At 38.9% G+C, this 21141-nt stretch overlaps 1 protein-coding gene across 2 annotated transcripts in view; it reads right to left on the reverse strand.

Annotated features, from left to right (window-relative positions):
• The window catches only part of nat16 (N-acetyltransferase 16), a 51555-nt gene that overhangs the window by 22960 nt on the left and 7454 nt on the right, over positions 1-21141 (reverse strand). Inside the window, exon 1 of one of the 2 annotated variants that reach the window (XM_084343913.1) lies at positions 2890-3070. The exons of the other annotated variant lie outside the window; for it this stretch is intronic. Coding sequence (XP_084200039.1) covers positions 2890-2948 — 59 coding nt within the window. The 5' untranslated portion in view covers positions 2949-3070. Of the gene's footprint in view, positions 1-2889; positions 3071-21141 lie in introns of those variants that run through there. 2 annotated transcript variants of the gene reach the window in all.

The raw sequence follows: 21141 nt of genomic DNA on the forward strand, positions 1-21141 counted from the left end.
ACTGGCAGAGGACATGGCTGACTATGGAAAACCCTTCCAGGGCCTCCAGCAGATGCCAGGAGCAGCATCTTCACATGCTAAGGCCTCTTGTTTGAGAATCAAAGCTTGCTGGCACCTGCCATATGTGAGATTGCAGTAGTTCCATAAAATGACTGAGGAGCTTGCAATCTCTTCACATTTCTAATGACAGTCTGAACACAGTCTCTCATGCTCGCTCCCTTTCCCTCTCGTTCAACTCTTGTATTTGACATGCACACAGCACAAAATGCCAAGAGACAAAACTTGGAGAAGGGCAGAGGGAGGATAAATGGTTTCTGTAGTTGGTCCATTCTTTAAGCAGCCATGAGCCAAAAAATTGCTCATGGCTGAGATATGCCGACCACAAAAAAGTAACAAAATAATGAAAGTTGAATTTTGTGTTTTGTTTTAAAAAAAAATCTGATTTATCTCATCTAGCCATCCTTAAAATTTGGCTGTGGTGAAAAAGTTGAAACAGAATCAACTCGACGTCATGTTGCGGTGGCCAATGTAAGATGTAATGTTTAGCAACTTTTTTTTACCTTTCACCTTCATGCGTAGGACCGGTATGCTAAATTATGAATCCAACTATAGCGTAGGCATGGCCAGCAGATCAGAGGCAGAGTAGAACAGGGCAGTCGTGGGCATCGTAGCAGCATTGGCTACATGCTAGCACCAGGGGGAACACATTGGACATTTCTATGTGTAACGTTATTGTTTCACTTGCATTCACTGAATTTGGTCTTGTGCAGTAGTTTCAATGTGGAGAAACAATCACTCGAAGTAGCCGCATGCCAGGAGTAGAGCAACATAGTTACTTCTCCTTTGTTATGTAATAGTGGTTGGCAAACTAATTTTAGGTCCATTACCACCACCTTCTGGATCGGCAGGGGTTAAGTTCACAACATTATGTCACACAAAGGCACCATGGAATGACACTCCCACACACAATCCTGCAGCTAATTGCCCTTCGCAATTAGCTGCAGAGTGTGTAATGTAGTTAATATTTACTTATCTGTACCTAGGTATTTCTGGATAAATGTAGTGTCTATGAAAAAAACAAGTGATTCCACTACAGTAGAAGGGCACTTTGGATATGGAATTTGCTGCATCCATGTCTGTTGACTAAAAGAAATATGACAACACTAAAAACAAACCCCTGCCCTATATAAACTTTAATCTTTGTAAATGGATATACATTTGTCATTTCTAAACAATGTAAACCTTATAAAAATGTGGACACATTTGTATAAAACAACCTTAAGAACATCATTCTGTTTTGATTGCCTTCTAATGCTTTATGATTACCTGTTAGTTTGTATATGTGTTGGGTTTTTTAAGCACTGTCTTTTGATTCCATTAAGAGAGGGGATTAGAGGTCCTTTAGGGGAGTTGTTGGTTTGTAGAGACTAACACAGAAATGCTAGACATGTTCCAATAATCTATCAATGGGCCATGTGAGCTGTAAGGGCATTTGTAGTGAAAACACTGTCTGGTCACAGCACACACACACATACACACTGTGGACCCTGGTATTTTTCCATCATGCTTTGATGCTTTGAGATGAGGTGTCAGGCTTGGCTGGCTCGCCTGGTCCTGCCAATGAGAGCGATGCTGTTTTGTTTTTGTGTTTCTGTCTCCCGCTCTCTCTCTCACACACTCATTGATTCAGTCTTCTCCTATTCACTCTCTCATGCTCTTGCTTCCTTCCTCTCTTGGGCTGGCAGTTTACTCCAAACAAAATGGAATTTGGCACATTTGCAAAGACTGTTGAACTGCCATTAAATACAATACTGCAAGCAAATGCCAGTATGTTCACTGCAGATTGGGTCATTTAATGATGACCGTGCTAGATGGGGGAGCGTTATAAATGAGGTGTGAAGAAACACAATGGAAACGAAAAATTTTGAACCCAAAGGATGCACACATATGGGGCTTTTCCATACATGTGCTGGCTCGGCTTGACTGAGCATGTCAGGCCAGCAAGGCAGGGTCTTGAATAGTGGTCAAAGAAGCTGCTGCATATACTCTCCCTGCACTACTACCCTACTTTCATTATGAGGGAGCAGAATCTGGAAATGTCGGATTTCACCGGCAGTAACTTCACACAACTCCTCAAACAGTTGATCGCAAACATGATGAAACAATAAAATAGAGCAGATGTTTGGAAGTACAAACAGGGACTCAGGAGAGAAACTAAGCTTTAAACCGCAGAGATGCTAGAAGCTAGCAGTACTGAGAGTTGAATACACAGACACTTCAAAAGATGTGTTTCTCTCTGGTCTCCTGTACAGACATGAGTTGAGTCTCGCAACACACATTTGTTTTGAGGGAGAGAAGGGAAGTCAAGGGATGTCACCTGCAGCCCACTCAGAGGCGAGACAGGCATGCTTTGGCCCCAGTCCAGAGGGCAGCTTGGCACAACTTGGCGCCAGAAGTGGTAATAGAAACACAAATCAGTGTGGTTTGATGTAGCCAATGGAAAAGCCCCAAAAGAAGCACACACATGGCATTGTTGGTGACTGACCAATAAGCCATTGGGAACAAGGGTGATAAAAAGTGCCAATTATTTTGTCATTAAGAAAAGGTAACGTTCTGCATTTTGCTCACATGACAGCACTCAAGATTGTCAACAGTTACGTTTTATGGTTATAATTTACTACCCAGACTAAAGTTCCCCTACAACTACATACTTGGTGGCACTCAGTCCTCATGAATTTGCCATTTTACTCTTCTAATGTAACAAATTCAATTTATTTGGTGTATGCTGCCAGCGCTCCTCTTTGTCTTCCCACACTTCCACACAAAATAGATAGGACCATTATACTGAAAAGAACAGGTCTCTTAAGCACCTGAATAAAAGGAACACACCATGTCTTCAGCAGATTATCCTGTTGGTCAAGTGACGAGAACATGGACACCAAAATCATTCATGTCTCCTGGGTAGATCCTTGGCTCCAGCGCTTCATGCCAGTAGGCTCCGTGCTGACGCAAACACATAAGCATACCACTCTGTTGCGTGATTGCAGGATCCATGTCATTTTTCCAACGCAGCCCCGCCTATACATGAAACAAACCATTGACACACAGGCACCAGAAAATGATTAGTTGATAAATCTGTCAATCATAACTCTGTGCTTGTTGCCATTAAAATAAGACAACTGTGTGATGTACTTCAACACTGTCACCTACTTTGGTTGGTTCTGTGTAGGATTAGTTATGCTTTATCAAAATGCATAAGCAGAATTTCAGCAAATCTACCTGTTTCTATGCATCATACCCCAGAATTCAAGAAATGTTCTGCACTGACAGTAAGTGGGCTATTGACTTTCGTACATTTCATTTTGTTGTATTTGCTTAAATTAGATAAAATCACAACTAGTAGTGAAAAGTAAAGGGCACACAGCTTACCCACAGCTAATGACTACTGTGTCAAACCCAAAGAGGATTGTTACAGCAGAGGCACATTAGTGGTAAGACAAAACTTTCTATGTCCCTCAACAGACAACTTGAATGACTCGCACCTTTGTAGCATAAAGTGTACATTTGTAAAAAAAGAAAAAAAAAGAAAAGACTTCTAACATCTGTGTCCAGTCCACTGTGTCCGGTTCATTTCAAGATACAATGGACTTACCATAGTCAATGATCATCTAAACTGTATCAGGTGAATAATTATTAATAAGTGTGAATAGCCTGAGAGCCATAGCTCTTACTTCATTTCCTGTAACCTATTACATCTTAGCATGTGACAGTAAATAATAAAACATGGGGCTCTGTACTTTAAAAAAGTCCTTGTGGAATAATGTACAGAGGCATCTTAACCTTGACAATGCAGAGCACAAGTTAGCTATCCATAATGGCAACATGGATGGCCACCAGACATTAGAAAGACAGAGGTCATGGCTAATGCCAACCTTTAGATTTATTGGGCTTGAAATAGTCTCTCCCCTCTCCTAGAGGGAACCCCCACTTTAAACAGATTTCTACAAAAGGGAAGCTTCTTTAATCTAATTAATTAATCCTGAACAGCATGAAACTCCATGGTCTAAATTAACAGCTCCCTCTGTGACTCACAAAGGTGCCAACATCAAATGACTGGTTCACAAGATGTGAATTAACTGACTGTCCTAGGTTTTTTTTATACAGTTCGGGGATTAAACTGTATTTCAGGATGAGGATTATTTTAGTGTCTAAAATGATATTTAACTATTTACTTTACACTATAAGATACAAATAGACACATATTTTTCAGATTACTATGTGTTTGGTAATGAGCTAAACCATGTCCTCCACCGAAAGAATTGTTTCCCCCTATAGGTTTACATCCAAACATCTAAGACTTTTCTTTCAGAGAAACACAGTGTAAATAAAACAATATGCAGTAAATCCCAATAAAAAGGGCCTAATATCCCATTCAAAAATCAATACCTTCCATGTTGAGAGAGGAATGCCTGCCAATACTGGCTTTCATTCTGCAGCAGGAAGTTTAATAGTACATAGTGTGGAGATTAACAGTTAATTTAATTAAGTTAAACTTGCCTAATAAATTAAAAATGTATTAAATATTTTTAATTTTAACAGTATACTACCTCTTTAAGTCAAATGTCACTTAAAAGCTATTTTTAACCAATTTAAATCTGCGTGGTACAATCACACATGGCAATGAGAACTTTTAAACTTATTACCCACCATTGTTTTGGATGGTTTTCAGAGCGACATGGAGTCTTTTACCAATACCATTACATTTTGCTTCGACAGAACATTAGGTTTATGAGAGATGAAATGAATTATTTAAAGAGAAAGCAAGTAATCCATCAAAACTTTAAATCTCAAAAACTATGATAATCTTCTCAGTCATCCTGTCATTGGAACAGATGTATGTAATGCTTTTAATATGGTATACAGTATGTGTTAACGTCAAAACATCAAATAGACCATGCATTACAAAATGGCGGACCGCAGTCTGGGCGAGGACCCAGTGGCGGTTCTATCCGGACCTGTGACCAATTTCTGATAAATGAATGAGAAAATGCAATAATCTTCACCTTTCTCACGGAGGTCGCGACTACAAACTGCTGCCGCTGCTAATCCAGTTAATACAGTGATTGTTTACTGATAGCGTCACTCAAATGAGCCAATCAAATCGATTGTGTACTGGAAAACACATGTGGCAATGTGAATGGAGGAAAACATGGCTTGACTGAAAAAAAGGAAAGTTGACAGAAAATATAACTTTTTTATATGAATGGACGGATCAATATATGTTCATTCTTCCAAAAGACAGTACTAAACTGGTGTGTCTCAAATGTTGTGAAACCGTGGCATGATCAAAAGTGGGAATGTTCACTTCCAAACAAGTGCCATAATTTGTTGTATGTTAAAAATATCCTTCATTGAAAATTGAAAATAAATATTGCGGAAATTATAAGGAAAATGTGTTGGTGTTGTGTAAAGCCCATTGAGGCAATGTGATTGTGATTTTGGGCTATATAAATAAAATTGATTTGCTATATATACATATATATAGCATTCCCTTAGACTAAGAGGCATGCTTTAATTAAAAGTCACTATGTGCAAGATTTTACCTTTTAACTATGACACCATCTATCAAGCAGCACTCCATTACACCCTGCACCAACCCTGCCAACCTCCCTACCACCAACCGTTGGAGCTGGATCATAGTCTGTTTGGATCTTAAGACTATCGAAGAGACGTGGATAATGGAAGACAACCAAGTCCGCATTTTGGACATCTCACAAGAATCCAATATGAAGACTACCTTGTTCAAATTGTCCGATTTTTTAAATCTTCCTTTGACTAGTTTAACAATGTTTACAGTAGGCTTCATTTCGCCATGGTAGCTGACATTCCACAAGTCCGTCTGTGGCTCTTAGAGTCACCTTTGCACGTCACGCAGGTTGTGAAGATTTCAAGCTAATATTTGTTTGTCTCAGCAGGGACAGTCAATAACATAGAGAAATACTTTATGTGGTCTGGTCCCAGGATCAGATGGCTGCAGTCGAGACAGAAGTGATGGTGCACGTTCCAAGAATGTTGGTATTGTTTGTGAATTGTACAATGACCAGCAGTTAGTAAGCCATTATCATTTGAGCAGACAAGCCTTGTCATATATAAAATGTAATGTGGTTTGAGTTTAGACTAGTTTTAATGTTTAGCCATTGGGAAACTTTAGTTGATCCATTTCAACAGTTTGAGAACAACCAGCCAAGTATCAGCACGGCAAACAATTATTTTCCCAACCACTCCAGATATAATAGTAAGGTTTGGACAATTTTAAACTGCCCTGTTGAGTCATCAAGGTGCAATTCAAATCATTTTTTTCTTGTGATGGTTGGAGTTATAGATAGCACACAAGTGTCACAACTCAACTGTTTTGGTGACATCAACACATGATGTTGTTGCAGAACATAACATTTGGGCGTAGCTATGAACTGAATTCTCCCACGACTCTCAGTTCTTCCATGAATGTTGCCTCAGTCAGCAACACAATAGCACTACGAGCTTATTTCTATTTTTTCTGCACAATCATACATCATTTAATTAAATAAAGAGCTATTGAAGAGGGAAGACAAGCTCTTCGAGCGAACAAGCTTCAAAAGACATATTGGTAACATTTGTCTCATTACTATCTGCAAATCACACCTTTATAGGGGGGATACAATGGGCAAGGCAAGCCCTCAGCCACGGTGACAGGATTAGGATTTTGGAATGACTGAAAAGATGGCAATTTAAATTAAAATCAGGAAATTAGTGTAGGACTGAACGTTATCGAGTTACACAGCTTTTTCATCCCGATTTAAGGGAAATTTACCCCGATTAGTTTATTGCAATCCCTACGGATAGCTACGTCCAGGATTCTCTGCACAATCATGTTCCACCCCAAAATGACGATAATTATGAAAGTGAAGCGAAAATCTCTCCACAATTACTGGTTGAACTAAATAACATGTAAAAGAGTTTTAAAAAAAAGAGGAAAAAAAGGTTTGTTACATTTCTTTATGTTTGCAGCATAGGGTTGCTCTCTAATGTTTGTTTTCTCAATGTCACCTGGATCCATTCTTAAAGGAAAAGATCTGTGCCTTTAGCTGATAAGGGACCAGCCAGGGGAAGAATGGAAGACCAAGGAGAGTTGGTGCTTTTTCTAGCCATAAAAAGTTATTTCTTAATAGGCTATGACTTTTAATATTTGTGTATTCATCTACCAAACTTTAATAATTTATTTATAATTTATTTCTGATGTCCTTACCTTGGCAAAAGTCTGTCAACTGGCATTAGAGGAAGCATTAGCTCGCTATTGGAAGCAATACTTTCTCCAAGCACTCATTGAACCACTTAAGCAAATGCGCTTAATGGTTTCAGACTGCCACCTGTACAGTGTAGCAGTATGCATAATTCAGAACAGGGTAGTATAGGCTTACCAGTTGCTGCAGTTGCTTTTTGTAAGCTTCAGTCCCCTCAGGACAAGATGCTGTACGACTTTTAGCACTCCTCAGAGTTGAAAAGAAAGTAAAGCTGAAAATGATATTGTTGCTGATGCTGATGACCAACTGTCTCTTACTCCTCTGCTGCTGGATGCCACTCGTGTCCCTGACTGGTGTCCTCTTGTCCCCATGGTCATAGTCCTCCATACATTATCCCTGTCTTCAATCTGTTATGTGTCAGTCTCAGAGGCTGGGTTCAGTCCCAGTCTGGTGTCCAGCCGTTTTCAGTGGGAGGCGCCCGGTTGAGCTGAGCTCTGTTGCCCGCGATGACTCCCCTCATGATCCAAGGTTGTGGTCCGGGCAGACTTCAGTCAGCTGATAGGGCCAATTAGCTCCACGTCTTACTGTGCTAACTTACTAATGGCAGCTAGTCTCAACAGCCAGAGATTGCTACAGCAAAGAGTGTAGTGAGCAGCAGTTAGCAGTTATGCTGCCAACTATGCTGAACTGCTAATGGAAATTCTGGCCATTTCTTAAAAATCACACCATTGAATCCATCTGAAATGAAATTTTAGTAGTGCAGTGCCCATTCAAAGTGTGCCTGTTCAGAACAGACTGTTCTCTGGTATTGCTGGCAGCTTTCTTGAGAAACAGTCATCCAAACTACCTCACACTCGACTGATTAGGCAGGGCTACTGAAACATTAACACTCAAATAAGATGACGCCTGTCGGGCCACACCTGATTATCTTTTTTATTGATTAATCCAACACATTTTTTCAATTAATGACTAATGATTAAATTATTGATCACTCTACAGTTTTTTTTTTACCAGTCAATTAATATGACAATAAATTTACCCCAAATAAATATAATAATGCAGTTAAAATTTTGATTAAAAGGAAGACGCAAAATGTTTTACATACAATTTTTCTTTTTTAAACACAGCTGTTTGCAGGATGCATGGCAATAAGGGAATGCATCTGTTTGTGTCTATGTAAGATTAATAACTGTAATATGATGAAGGTGAAGCAAGTTTGTTTTCATTTCATGATTTACCCAACCCAGATAAGTCAAAATCTGACAGACATTACAAACAACCATAATATTTACACAGAAATAGCCAGTTGTCTTATGGCTTATGTGGGTCATAAAGAGGCATCAGTATGACACTGAGACTTATTCATTACCTGTTAAAAGTCCCTTATAGTATGTTTAGATTCTTACCCGATGTCAAAATTATAATCTCTGAAAATACCTTTATGCATTACTTTCAGTAATAAAACATATCAACAAAAATCCAGTAGTTCAGTTGGACTCTTACCTCTAATCCCTACACATTTTTTAAAAACTTTTTTTGTTATTGTCTGTGTGCAATAAAAAGGTCATCTATCAGGATCTGGGGCACTCAGATAAGGACTTTCAAGCACGCACTTGATGCCACACATATGGAGGACCACAAGTGTCTTGGAAATAGAAATAAAGCATTTACAGTTTTTCTCAGTTGCTTTGGTGCTTTTCTCAGATCAGAATGAAAATTCTCATAACTATTAGTTCAACCTCCACAACATTTAGTCATTTGTGCACATCATAGTAGCAATTTCTCCTTCCTCTGAACAAATTGCAAATGCTTTTGGACATGTATCAGTTGCTTTCATACAATTCTCTGCTGGTTTATAACATTATCATTTGCTTATGTCATGTCAGTCAAAATGAACTATACTTATGGATGCTGAATAGTCGTTCCCAATAAAACTAATTGTCTTCATTTCATTGCTTGAGTCATTACATACAAAATTGTTGAACTAGTTATCAGATTCTGTCAAACAAATTTTATACCTTTCTTCATCATTTTTTCCTGGAAATGTCTCCTAAATTGAACAATTGCTCTCAGGTGAACTTCAGCTTTCACTCACGAGGAGGTGTGTGAAGTATTAGTTGTAACCAATAACAAGCCACTTGTTCACAGTCACTCAGGGATGAATCCCATGAACCCTCACTTGGCAAGCATATATGAACCGAGCAGGAAATAGTGTGTACCATTTCTACAATTCTGTGACACAGAAGTGGAAGGTCAGCATCGTGGAAGAGGGTTGAGGATGCGGGGAGGAAGGGCAAGGGGACAAAACAGGGGAAGAGGGAGAAGAGGCCAAATACATAGGCAGATTCCTAATGAAATTAGGGCTACAGTTGTGGACCATGTTGTCAATCACGGCCTCACAATGGCTGAGGCTGGTCGGAGGGTGCAACCAAATGTTGGAAGAACCACTGTGAATTCAATCATTCAAACATTTCGTAGGGACAACAGGTATGTATAGTATTGGACAGTAATCCAACATCTCATAATATCTCATGTTTACTGTACATTACTATAATTTCACTCTGCACCACATAGGATTGAAAGACAACCTCGCAGAGGTGGAAGAGGGCCCCTTTTTACCCCGCAGCAAGAGGAAGCCATTTGTTCAATGGTGATTGCAAACAATGCAATAAGGTTGAAAATAAGTAACTGTAGTGTATTTCTCTTTTGCACAATGCTGTAGAATTGCAAAGAGCATACAGTAAAAATGTGAAACGTACATATTCAGTGTCCTATACTCAATTACTCCCTTAACTACAGCAATGTGTAACTTTACTGTAGTTTTCAAATGGCTGTACAAGTAGTGTATAGTGCTGTCTTGAGCATTTTCAGGGAAGTGTCACTGAGTTCTGACCTTTTTTTGCATTGGAAAACACTGAGAGAATAAACTGTCATAATGAAAACATGACAAAGCCATTTCACTATCTTGTTCACAAACGATGGTGTCAAGACTTCTCATTTTGATGACACTGGCAGTTTCATTGACATGAATACTTGCTTTTGAGGAATGGAGTATCCATTTTGAGCAAGTGAGGTGCTTTTGCAGGTTATCCACTAGGTTTTGCAGTTTGCACTAATTGTTTTGAGAAATGCACTAACTGCTGTGCAAATGTTAATAGTGATGTGAGAAAAGCACCAAAGCGACTGAGAAAAACTGTAACTAATTGTATAACAAATATAAGCATTAATAAATTAGTAAACATATTAAATTATTAATCTATAATAGACTAAAGTAATTCATTATCTGATATTTTAATGGGCTATGAAAATAGGAATTATAAATATGAATATAATAAATGACTTATTAATCCATCAATAAATAGTCAAAATTAAAAAGGGATTTACAAAAACAACATAAAAGAGTCAATAAGTACATAATTTAAAAATACAATAATGAATTCATGAATAAATAATGTAATTTAAAAATCTTTTTGAAAATGCAGTTGCCTGGATGTGCAAGTGACCGAGCCGGCTAACTTCTGGTTCAGCGCGTGGCTAACTTGAATGGGGATTAAATTTAGATGCTTAGTGCATCACTTGACGATGTAATTACACAGTTTGGCCACTACAAAAACTGGCTTCAAAGCCTGGCATTAACCATTTAATTACATCATCACGTGATGCACCGTGCCCCAGAACGACTTGTTCCCATAAGCTAACATTGTGAAAGAAGTGTCCGTAAAACGGTGGATAAATTTTTTTAGGTGCGTAACAACCCCCGCGAAATGACTCGTTTCACTGTCATAACTGGAGCCATTTGGTCAAAATACCTTTGGAATTGAGTATCATCACAATTTCAGCTGCTATACAAACACTATGCGAGCCTTATCAAGATATTTTTATCCCATTCATGTAGGAGGGTAGTTGGCTCAGCTCAGCCAGGAAAAGGATGTGTCATGGGCTGAGAAAAACAAAGTAGAAAGTAGAAATACATATTTTTGGCATATGCACTGGATGAGTAGCTTTCACTGCCTGCTTCAGGATTTTACATCAAGCGTTTAAAACATTTATAATAGAAACAAACTTTTTTTACTATTTCAGTGAATAGTGAAAAAGGGGCACAGATCATGGTTGTAAACCTTTACAAACAATGTGGGAAACATAAATTATCCTCAACAAAGCTGGGCCAGTAAATCAGGCCAGTTCTATCGAAGAAATAGTTCAACATTTTAATGACTAGGCTTTACTTACTTGCATAGTTATACATCACTTTGTGTCAACAGTGAGTTATTTTATTTAAAGTTATTTGATGTCACATAACATAACTACAGTTACAGACGTAATGTAGATATGTTCTTAACTGAAGTTACACGACTGGTGTAGTGATTTTAACCCAAACCACAATGTATTCCTGGATGGATGGATGGATGGATGGATGGATAGATAGATAGATAGATAGATAGATAGATAGATAGATAGATAGATAGATTTTCAATGATTTTGGACAGAATAATTTACATATTGTAAAACAACACACTGCTGCAAGCAATTATTGATTATTTTCACTGCTGTTATTTGTCCTGGGTCATCATCATGCACAACACTAAGTAGAAATGCCCTCTATAAACTATTTAGGTGCATAAATGTATGTCCTTCCAAGTAAATTCAGTTGTGTCCTTAAAACCACTCCTCTTGTTTACATGGCATTTCAGAAAATTGGATTCTTCCGCAAGACAAGCACATGTTAATGCAGTGAATGTTGGAGGCCCATAGTGCTGCTGCTGTAAAATGAATGAGGGTCACAGGGAGGAGAGGATGAGTATGGGGGATGGGTGGGGGGGATTATGTGTGTGTCATTACACCCACAGACAGCTGCGGGTGTAATAAATATGATGAAAGAGTGGAAGAGTTGAGGGGACAGCAGAAATGAGAGCTTTGTCTTTTTTTATTTTTTTTGGGGTCTGCTCTGTCCAAATTTAAGGTAGTGAGAGTGAGTGAGGCACACACACACACACACACACACACACACACACACACACACACACGGACAAACAATGTTTTCATTATTTTTGGGTACATGATATAGTTGTACAGTTACTTACCCTAACTCCAACCATAACCACTACATGCCTAACTCCAATCCTTACCCTAACCTTAAAGGAACAGTTACTCAAAAATTCAAATCCAGTCATCATCTCCTCCCCCCATGCTGATGTAGTCCACAATACATTTCGGGAGCTTCACAACAAAACAGCGTTGCAGCATTCTGCTAAGCAACTGATGTGGCTGGGGAAAAACAACTAACTGCTTAATCGGAGTCTCTGGAAGCAACGAGTTTCCAAAAGACGAAAGGATGTTAATTACACCCTTTTTTAAGACAAAATCGTCACTGCAGCTGCCAATGTAAAAGCATTAGCGCACACCAGATCTAAAGTGGGTGCATGAGCTCCAGTGCGTACTGAGGGTCTGAACGTATTTTCAAATACATTGGGGATCTGTATGGAAGGGCTGTGTGGAGGCATCTTATGTCGCTCTTTTGGTTGCATTTTAAAACAAGTCTCCAGCTACTTCAGTTGTTAAGGAGAATGCTGCAACGCTGTTTTGCTGCGAGGATCCAGAAATGTTTTGTGGACTGCGAAACTGACTTTCCGTCAGAATGGAGGGAGGAGACGATGACTGGATATGAATTTTTTGGTGAGCTGCTCTCTTCAACTAAACCTAACCTTAAAGTCTTCACCCTAAAATGTAGCTATTTACATTATGTTGACTGGCATTTTGTCCGCATAAGGACGGAGCCCCACAACCCACACACTGACTAAGCCCTATTTGACTTTGCAGTACTTCATCACGAGTCAGGCCTATCGGCAAACAATAAAACTGCTCAGGCAGACAACATGCTCCTCCACCTCCTCTCCTTCTAGACTCCTCCAAACCCTCCACCTCCTCCTAGCCTCCTCTTGACCTTTCACCTCTTCCTTGCCTCCTTCTATTTTAGTCCAAACCCTCCTCCTCATCTCCTAACTTCCTCCTAGCCTCATTCTTCAGCTCCTCTTAACACCCCCTACCTCCTCCCCTTCATCTCAGCCTCCCTACCATCCCCCTCCTTCTGCGTCTCTCCTAAATCTATCCCTTCATTCTCTTCTCTCTCTTGTCCTCCTCCCCTGGCCTCCCCTCTGCACTGCAGCACCTATACAGTCATTAATCTCCAAGGTCCCTTCAGTGCGACACAATGCACGTGTACGTGTATGTGTGTGTGCGCACGTGAGTGTGTATATGGATGTATAGTATGTGTAACATTGTGTCACATTTTACCCACCCTGAATGGTCACATGCACTGTTAAATGCGGATTAATGCACATTAGGGTTCCTAATGGTAAATTAGACATGAAGTTTTGTTAGCTGTTAGAATTCTGCACAAAAAAAAAAATTATATGTGTAACTGAAGTTACAGAATCAACATAGTTATTTTAACCCAAATCACAATGTTTTTCTAAATCTAACAAAGCACTCTCACTACCTAACCAGATGGTGACTGTACTGGTATGCTGGCTAGTGTTTTGGTAGTCACTGGCAATCGCCCTATGAGGATTGCTAATGTTGATGGTGCAACCGAACAACACATGTTAAATGATTGGCTGTCTGTGTGTCACTCTAAGCACACTCCATTGTCAGGGTATATGGGCTGTTTATGAGCTAGGGTGTGCTTATGTGCTTTAATTGTGGTTGGCAATTAAAGGAGCACTCTGTAGTTTTTGGAAGAAATGTTAATGAGCAGAGAAAGATTTTCATTGGCTGATTTTTTTCTGCCTAAACTGAACTCTCTTTGTTTTCATGACTGAATAAACAAACTGACCTTAAAGGACAACACAATTTATACTGTTTTACTTTGTTTATATGTGGCGGACCCTGCCACCTTTCTAGCTTCAGACAGTGTTCTTATTTTCCTCTGAGAATAGCTTGTTTATTCACTTGAATTTCTTCTCCAAAACTACATAGTCATTCAAGTGAAACTATCACACATTTGATCTATCAGTTTTCTATTGTTTTATTGCCCAGGCGTTAGGAATTATTTTTTCCTGACTGTCTTGGTGAGCTCGTTCTCATGACATTCAGTGACACTGCAGTTTGACAATTGATTCTGTCCCCAGTGTGTTTCTACAGTAAGGTCGTCAAGGGAAAGATATACTGTGTACAAACTGAAGCAACTCGCTAGCATGACAACATAGATATTAGGCTACAATCAAGTATTCTCTCCATTCAAAAAGGAAATCCACTGTTGAGAAATACACAAATGTCTAGTCTTTGAATATAATATGACCTCCACCTTTTCAAGGTAGTGAAAAGATGGGGGGTTAAAAATATATCATCCATTATTCTGACCAATACAATTTATTTTGAACTACTAATTTCTCCAGATTTTTTTTTTATTTATTTATCTTTTTTTAAAATTTGGTTAATGTCCCAAAGTGAGCAAGGACATACAGTGTGTCTTTTTCTATCCTGATTTTTTGTGTGTTATCAAGTAAGATTGTCCTAATACTCCAGTTCATGGTGTCAACAATGACAACAAAGAGCGAACCAGTTCTTTTTTCTCTGGATGTATTTTTATGCAGCATCATAGAGAGCTGAAGTCACACCGACCCGTTTTGGTCCAAGGGATGGTATTTCAGAAAAACTTTGTATGGTAGTGAACTGAGAGAGACAAATAATTTTTTGATCCCGTCTGAATTTTGACATGAATTATACATATGATGTTTGTCAATTTAAAAGACAACTTTTCATTTTGAGAAAGTTGCAGTTTGTCATAAAACAAATGAAATATAAGACTGTGAAAATACATAATTATAAAGAATACACAGCCAACAGTTGCGTTAGTGACGTCGTCTCGTCAACAAAACCCGTAGCTTAAACATTGTAGAGCTGCTCACAAAACTGACCAACTCTCCTTTCACAGAACTGCAGTTGTCAATATGGCCAGATTTACTGTGATTTTCACCTTTGTTAATACTTCTGTCTGTGCCAAGGCGCTGGCCATGTTTTTGTCGGGTTAGGGTTATGTTAAGCGAGAAGATGTAGCTCACTGAGCAGTTTCACACAAAACTAGATGGTATTTTACTTTATTAACGACAAACAGTGACTTTATTGATTTGAAAAAATATCTTTGTAATTCAAATATTGTATGTGTAATTCATGGCACAATCTAAATGGGGTCTACTGTCCACATTTTTTCAGAAATAAGATCCCATGAGGTCCACTTGGAAGGGGTGTGACTTCGGCTATAGCTCTGTTTTACAGCCCTTCACTCCCAGTAATGCTTCTTTCTCTAGTCAACTATTTCTTGCTTAAAGCAAACTAATAATCCCTTTTTTATTATAATCAACAGGTTTAACAATAGATAGTTAGCAGATCAGTAGGGATTTGTAGTATTCATCACCTAAGTACAAAATGTTAAACTATATAATCCCACAGTTTGATCAGACCATTTACAGCAACACATCACAGTTAACCACATAAATATGACAACAGCATAGGGATGGGTTGATCAGCATGAGCCAAAGCCATGGACACATCAGTCAGACTGAACCCAAATTAAACCAAGTGTAGTATGTACAGAACCATGTCCCCTAGCCCTGTCTGCACTCACATCCACTGCTGGTTACCCTGCTTCTGTTTGGAGAGAGGGAGACAGAGACAGAGAGAGAGAGAGAGAGAAAGAGAGAGAGAGAGAGAGACAGAGAGAGAGAGAGACAGAGAGGCTGGACTGTGTGAGGAAACGTGTTGACAAAAGTGGAACAAATAGGATGTCCATGTTGTGCTTTCTATTTTTTCTCTCCCTTCCATGATTAATACAATAATGCTCCACGCTTTCAATTCCAAATACCAAACTGTCAAAAGACATCAGATCACATTCAAACCTCCCTCTCTCTCTCCCTCCCTCTCTCAGTCTCTCTCTCTCTCTCTCTCTGTCTCTCTCTCTCTGTCTCTCTCTCTGTCTCTCTCTCTCTCTATAATAATGATGATGATGATGATGATGATGATTGGGAGGATGGCCCCTACTTTGAACAACACACATGTTCCATCACTATTTAAAGCTGCACTGATCTGTAGTTACATATTATTGTTTAAAGGAGTCATCACTTCTGCAGTCCCTCTCAGCTCTAAAGAGCTGTTTAGCCTCTTTTAGTGGATTGTGCTGATTTTACAGTCCACAGACTCTACTCTCATTGGCGTAATTTTCAGGAGCAGGCAGCTGACTAGCTGGTAAAAGACAGTGGAGCATTTAGCTGCTGAAGAATCAGGTATTTAGTGAAGACTAGGACTAAAAGGAAAATGTCTGAATCCTGGGATTTATTCTATTCAAGCTAACTGGCAGAGCAGGCCACAGTGTCACAAATGGGAGCAAAGCAGCATGTGCAGAAGAGGCAGCTGGTTTGGTTAGTAGGCAATATGCCCCATTCTTGGCAGGTTTGTTGCTGAGGACCAAAGTAATTGCAGTCTCGAATTTGGTGCAATTTGATCTCAGAAAAGTGCATGCTATTATTACTGTAGTCAGCTATAAAATGCATAGATTTGAATTTGAATGGGAACTGCACCAGTAATATTAAAGGAAAAATCATCTTAACAGTAAATCTATACATTTCCCTATAGATATGATTATCACTGAGACAAAGAGTTTGCTTTACATGGAGAAGAATTTCCCAAGCAATCTTGGGCCTATCCCTCCATTTTGTGCACGTGTAGTGTAGTGTAGTGTGTCCCATTTCTGTTTGGGATGAAGGGGTAGTGGTTATCTAGAGTCCAGATGGTCCGCCAAATGGAGCATTTCCACATGCCTAGGCAAATCAAGTGAGAGAAGAATTTTCCCAGAATGCCCAGAGCATGGCTGAGGAATGGCTACAATGTGTACACATGTCGCCTGAATTACTTCATATGTAAAAAATGACAAATCAGATGGAACATCTTCTGCAAATCCAGTGGATTACAATATGTTACTAATTCTTCACGATGAGTGCCCAACAATGCCGGTGTGTTTTATCAATAGCAGGTTCCATGCATGCACTGGCCCCGAACGACTAAAGCCTCTTCTGATACGTACGTTAGTTTCTGTTGTCCACAAACGGGATCTGGCAGCCCCATTCATAGTTACAGATCTCCCCCCAGGCCCCGCAGCTCCATACCTGAGGGCCATTACCCAATTAAGAGCACATTGAGACTAGGGATAGGGTAACAGCAGAAGTAACAGGATAGGCCTAAGTCTGTTAATTTCACATGAGTCCTGTATATCTACTTACATTCTTGTAAGTTAAAATTTTGCAGAAACACTTAAGTCTGTTCTAATCACTTTGAGTGGATTTTTCCTCTTTTAGTAAAAGTACTTTGGCTACCTGTTTAAATGATTATTGGTGGTGCTGTGGCTCTGGATGGTAGTGTTTGTGGGCTGGTCAATGTTGATAAGTTAGAGTGAATTATCTCCACAACTACTGGATGGTGGGATACATTTAGCCTTAGTTTTAGTCGGTGACTGAAAATTGTAGTTTGTTTAAAGTCACATTTTATACTTTTTGTTTTGTTTTGTGTTAGGTAAGATTTAGCCAGCGGAACAGTTTTAATATCAATCTAACTAGTCATGATATTGTATTGGATTTTGTGGCGTGTGATAATTAATAGGAAAGATTGGCACTCAGACACTGATCATGTTAATTACTTACCAAAACTGACTATTCATATATTACTGAGGTCTTCTGCTAAAGCAAGAAGATTGGCTTTTCCATTCTTAATGCCTGCCACCAGGTTGGATTCTGAAAAAGGTTTTTCTGATGAACTGAGGAGTCTCACAGCCAGAAGCAGCAGAAAGAAGCTGCTTTGTAGTCTGGTGGTACTGCAGTGGATACTTCAGACCCACACACACTGAAAGCGAAGTACACCAATTGTTTTAAATGGCTAAATGCATACTAAAAGCATTATGAGGCATGTCAAATTGCCTTGACGCCCCTACCCCCAACCTTGTTTTAATTTTGGAGCATCACATGAGGACGCAGAGACCATAGCTGCTTTCTTTCTTTTGGAGAGGGCTAAGGTAAATGAGAGGTCTTGGGTTAGGGCATGAAATGATGCACATCAACTGAAATACATCAATTATCACTTCCACTTCATTGGGCCTTTCTTTATTGCCAGACTACAGCAAAACAAGTGGCTTATAACATCCCATTTGATGTTGGCCTTGATAACAAGCTGTATATCTCTGTTGGCTTATTATTATAAAGACGTAATATTACAATGGAATGTTATTAAATTAAAATTAAATTACTTTTGCTTTCTCAACAAATAGCTGACCGAGCAACCAAATCTAACCCTAACCCTATGTTACTGAGGAGTATGAATGGTAATGTTACTAAAACAAAGTTTCATCATATTACAGTTATTGATCTCCACAAATAGATACATTATCTCATCAATATTACCCTACTAACAGCTGTGTTGAAAAAAGAAAATAGTATTAAAAATATTCTGCCTCTTTTGTTCACACGCTTTGAAATCAAATGCACGTGCTAGCAAGAGATGAGAACAAAAACAACAAAAAGTATTTTCATCAAAATCATCTGAATTAGCAGGTGAAGATGAAAATATAAGTGTGGTGGAGAAAGAACATTTTGAAGTTATCCAACCTTACAAGCCAGCATGCAAAAGACAAAGAGCAGTATTATCACAACAGAGTGTCACAGAGCAGAGTAGTAGTAAAGGTAGAAGAGAGACAGAAGAACACCAACAATAACCACAATTAGTATTTTCCTGTGTACCCCTAAACACTGCAGTCCTTTCATTTCAGTTTTAATTGATTTTTAGCACAACCAATGTCCAACAATTGTTGTACATTTCAGTTTTAGTTTCTTTAATTTCAGTGTTTCTTGAAACTGAACCTGCAGTCCAACCTAAATGTGGCAACTGTGTACTGATAATAATGTAAGCTAAATGACTCACTTACATTATCATCAGCCTCACTGTTGACAAGCTCTTGCGCAAAAGTATCTACAGTTTGTATTATAACACATATCAAGAGGAACGTTTCTTCTTTCATCTATTTTCTGACATTTGACCCTGTACTTGACCAGACAGGAAATGTCACGTGAATCACTTGTGTTCAGCCAAAGACTATGATTGATTATGATTATGACAATGATTTCACTACTTGTTGAACAGTTGTCTTCCTACAGTTTAACCTGAGGATAACATTTTGTCTCATTTCAGACTAATATGACTAATATTAAATAACGTATTTTAAATACCCAAATACAAGCTCTTAATGTACAGTATTTTATTGCAAATTACATCTTATTTATATCTGCCCCACAAAATACTTATGACAAAATGCCTCAAAGTATTAAACACATATTTTAAGTACATTTAATTTAAATACTGAAAAAACAAGAAAATGAAAGATCCTTGTAGTTGTTTTAAGGAGACAAGAATTATCTGGGAAATATCACGCTTGCTCACTTGACATGGAGCTAAAATTAAGACCTTATTGTTTTAAGTGCTCACTGAATGAGTTGTCTGTTAATGAGTCTTTTAGAAATTATAATTATGTTTGAGACAAAGTAGATATTTACTGTAACTTTCAGCTCTGTTGATGTCAAGACAATCACTAATGAGCTTTACTGACATTAAACTAACATTTAGTCCCAAAAGGGAATTAACGTATGCGTATTATCTAATCAATCAACACAAATAATTGATATTTACCTTGGCAGACACTGGGGGATGGTGTGTCTTCAGGTGTACTATCAAATTGATTCTATTTTTTGTCATCTTGAATAAACAAAGGCGCTCCATCCTCACTGAGAACCATACAGCCTTTCTTTCTGTTTGACTAAACAGTCCAGAGTCATCTCTCCTCTTTCTTCACACCTGGCGGCAGCTGGTGAAGATGAGGCAATCATCCTATGAGATGCCAGGTGCCAGCAGCAGCTCATGGAGTCACATTTGACCTCTCATGTGACGAGAGTACAGAGAGTTGACAGATTTGCTGTCAAAGCAAAAAGCTAAACATCAGTTCAAACTTAATGCTAACTTGATTATGTCCATGAGAGAAAGAGTTTTTTTGCCTTGCTGAGAAGTTGGAGGTGTGAAGCCACCACCTGCAGCTCTTCATCTAACAGCTAACTTAAAAACTGCTTTTCCATGAGTTCCTGCAATATTTCAAACTGATCTGCTGACAACAAATGCCAAAAATCACTGTTGTCTTGTTTTGTACAGTAGTTACATGTTTGATTGACAATAGTGGTGGGCGCTTAACACACTGACATTGCGTTACCTGTGACTGCTTCATAATAAAAGTTTGTCTGTTTCACCTGTTATATTTAATGTAAAGCTGCAGCAGTAGGAAATGTCTGGGTTGCAGTAGCAGTATCTTAGTGCAGCGCTCGACTGATAGTGAGCATCATCCATGAGTATCTTGTCTTGTACAATGCCTGGTGTCATCAGTAACACCAGTGTTGTCACCAGTTTATCAGCAGGTGGGAAAACGTCCTCACTGTGGCATCTCTAACAACTAAAGCTGTTGATCTAACTGAGCCAACAATTTTTTATCTCACCTTGACTTGTCAGAGCATACTGAACAGAGAATTTGCTCTAATATTTTTTTGTCTAGTGGTCTTTTGACTTCAACTAGCACCTCCAGCAGTTTAAAATGCCCGCTTGTCTTACACTCCTCCAGCCAGGAGTGGAGGATAAAATGAACAGTATTCACAAGCTGAAAACTGGTGAATACAGTAATTCCCTTATGATATCAGTCCTCACCTGGGAGGTTCCAAATCATGTTTCAGTAGGATTTAGTACACAATAAGCCCTAGGGCCTTGTTAGTGCAAAGCGCCTCATGAATGC

Source organism: Pagrus pagrus, assembly GCF_965226575.1.
Source record: "Pagrus pagrus genome assembly, chromosome: 22".
Classification (NCBI taxonomy): domain Eukaryota; kingdom Metazoa; phylum Chordata; class Actinopteri; order Spariformes; family Sparidae; genus Pagrus; species Pagrus pagrus.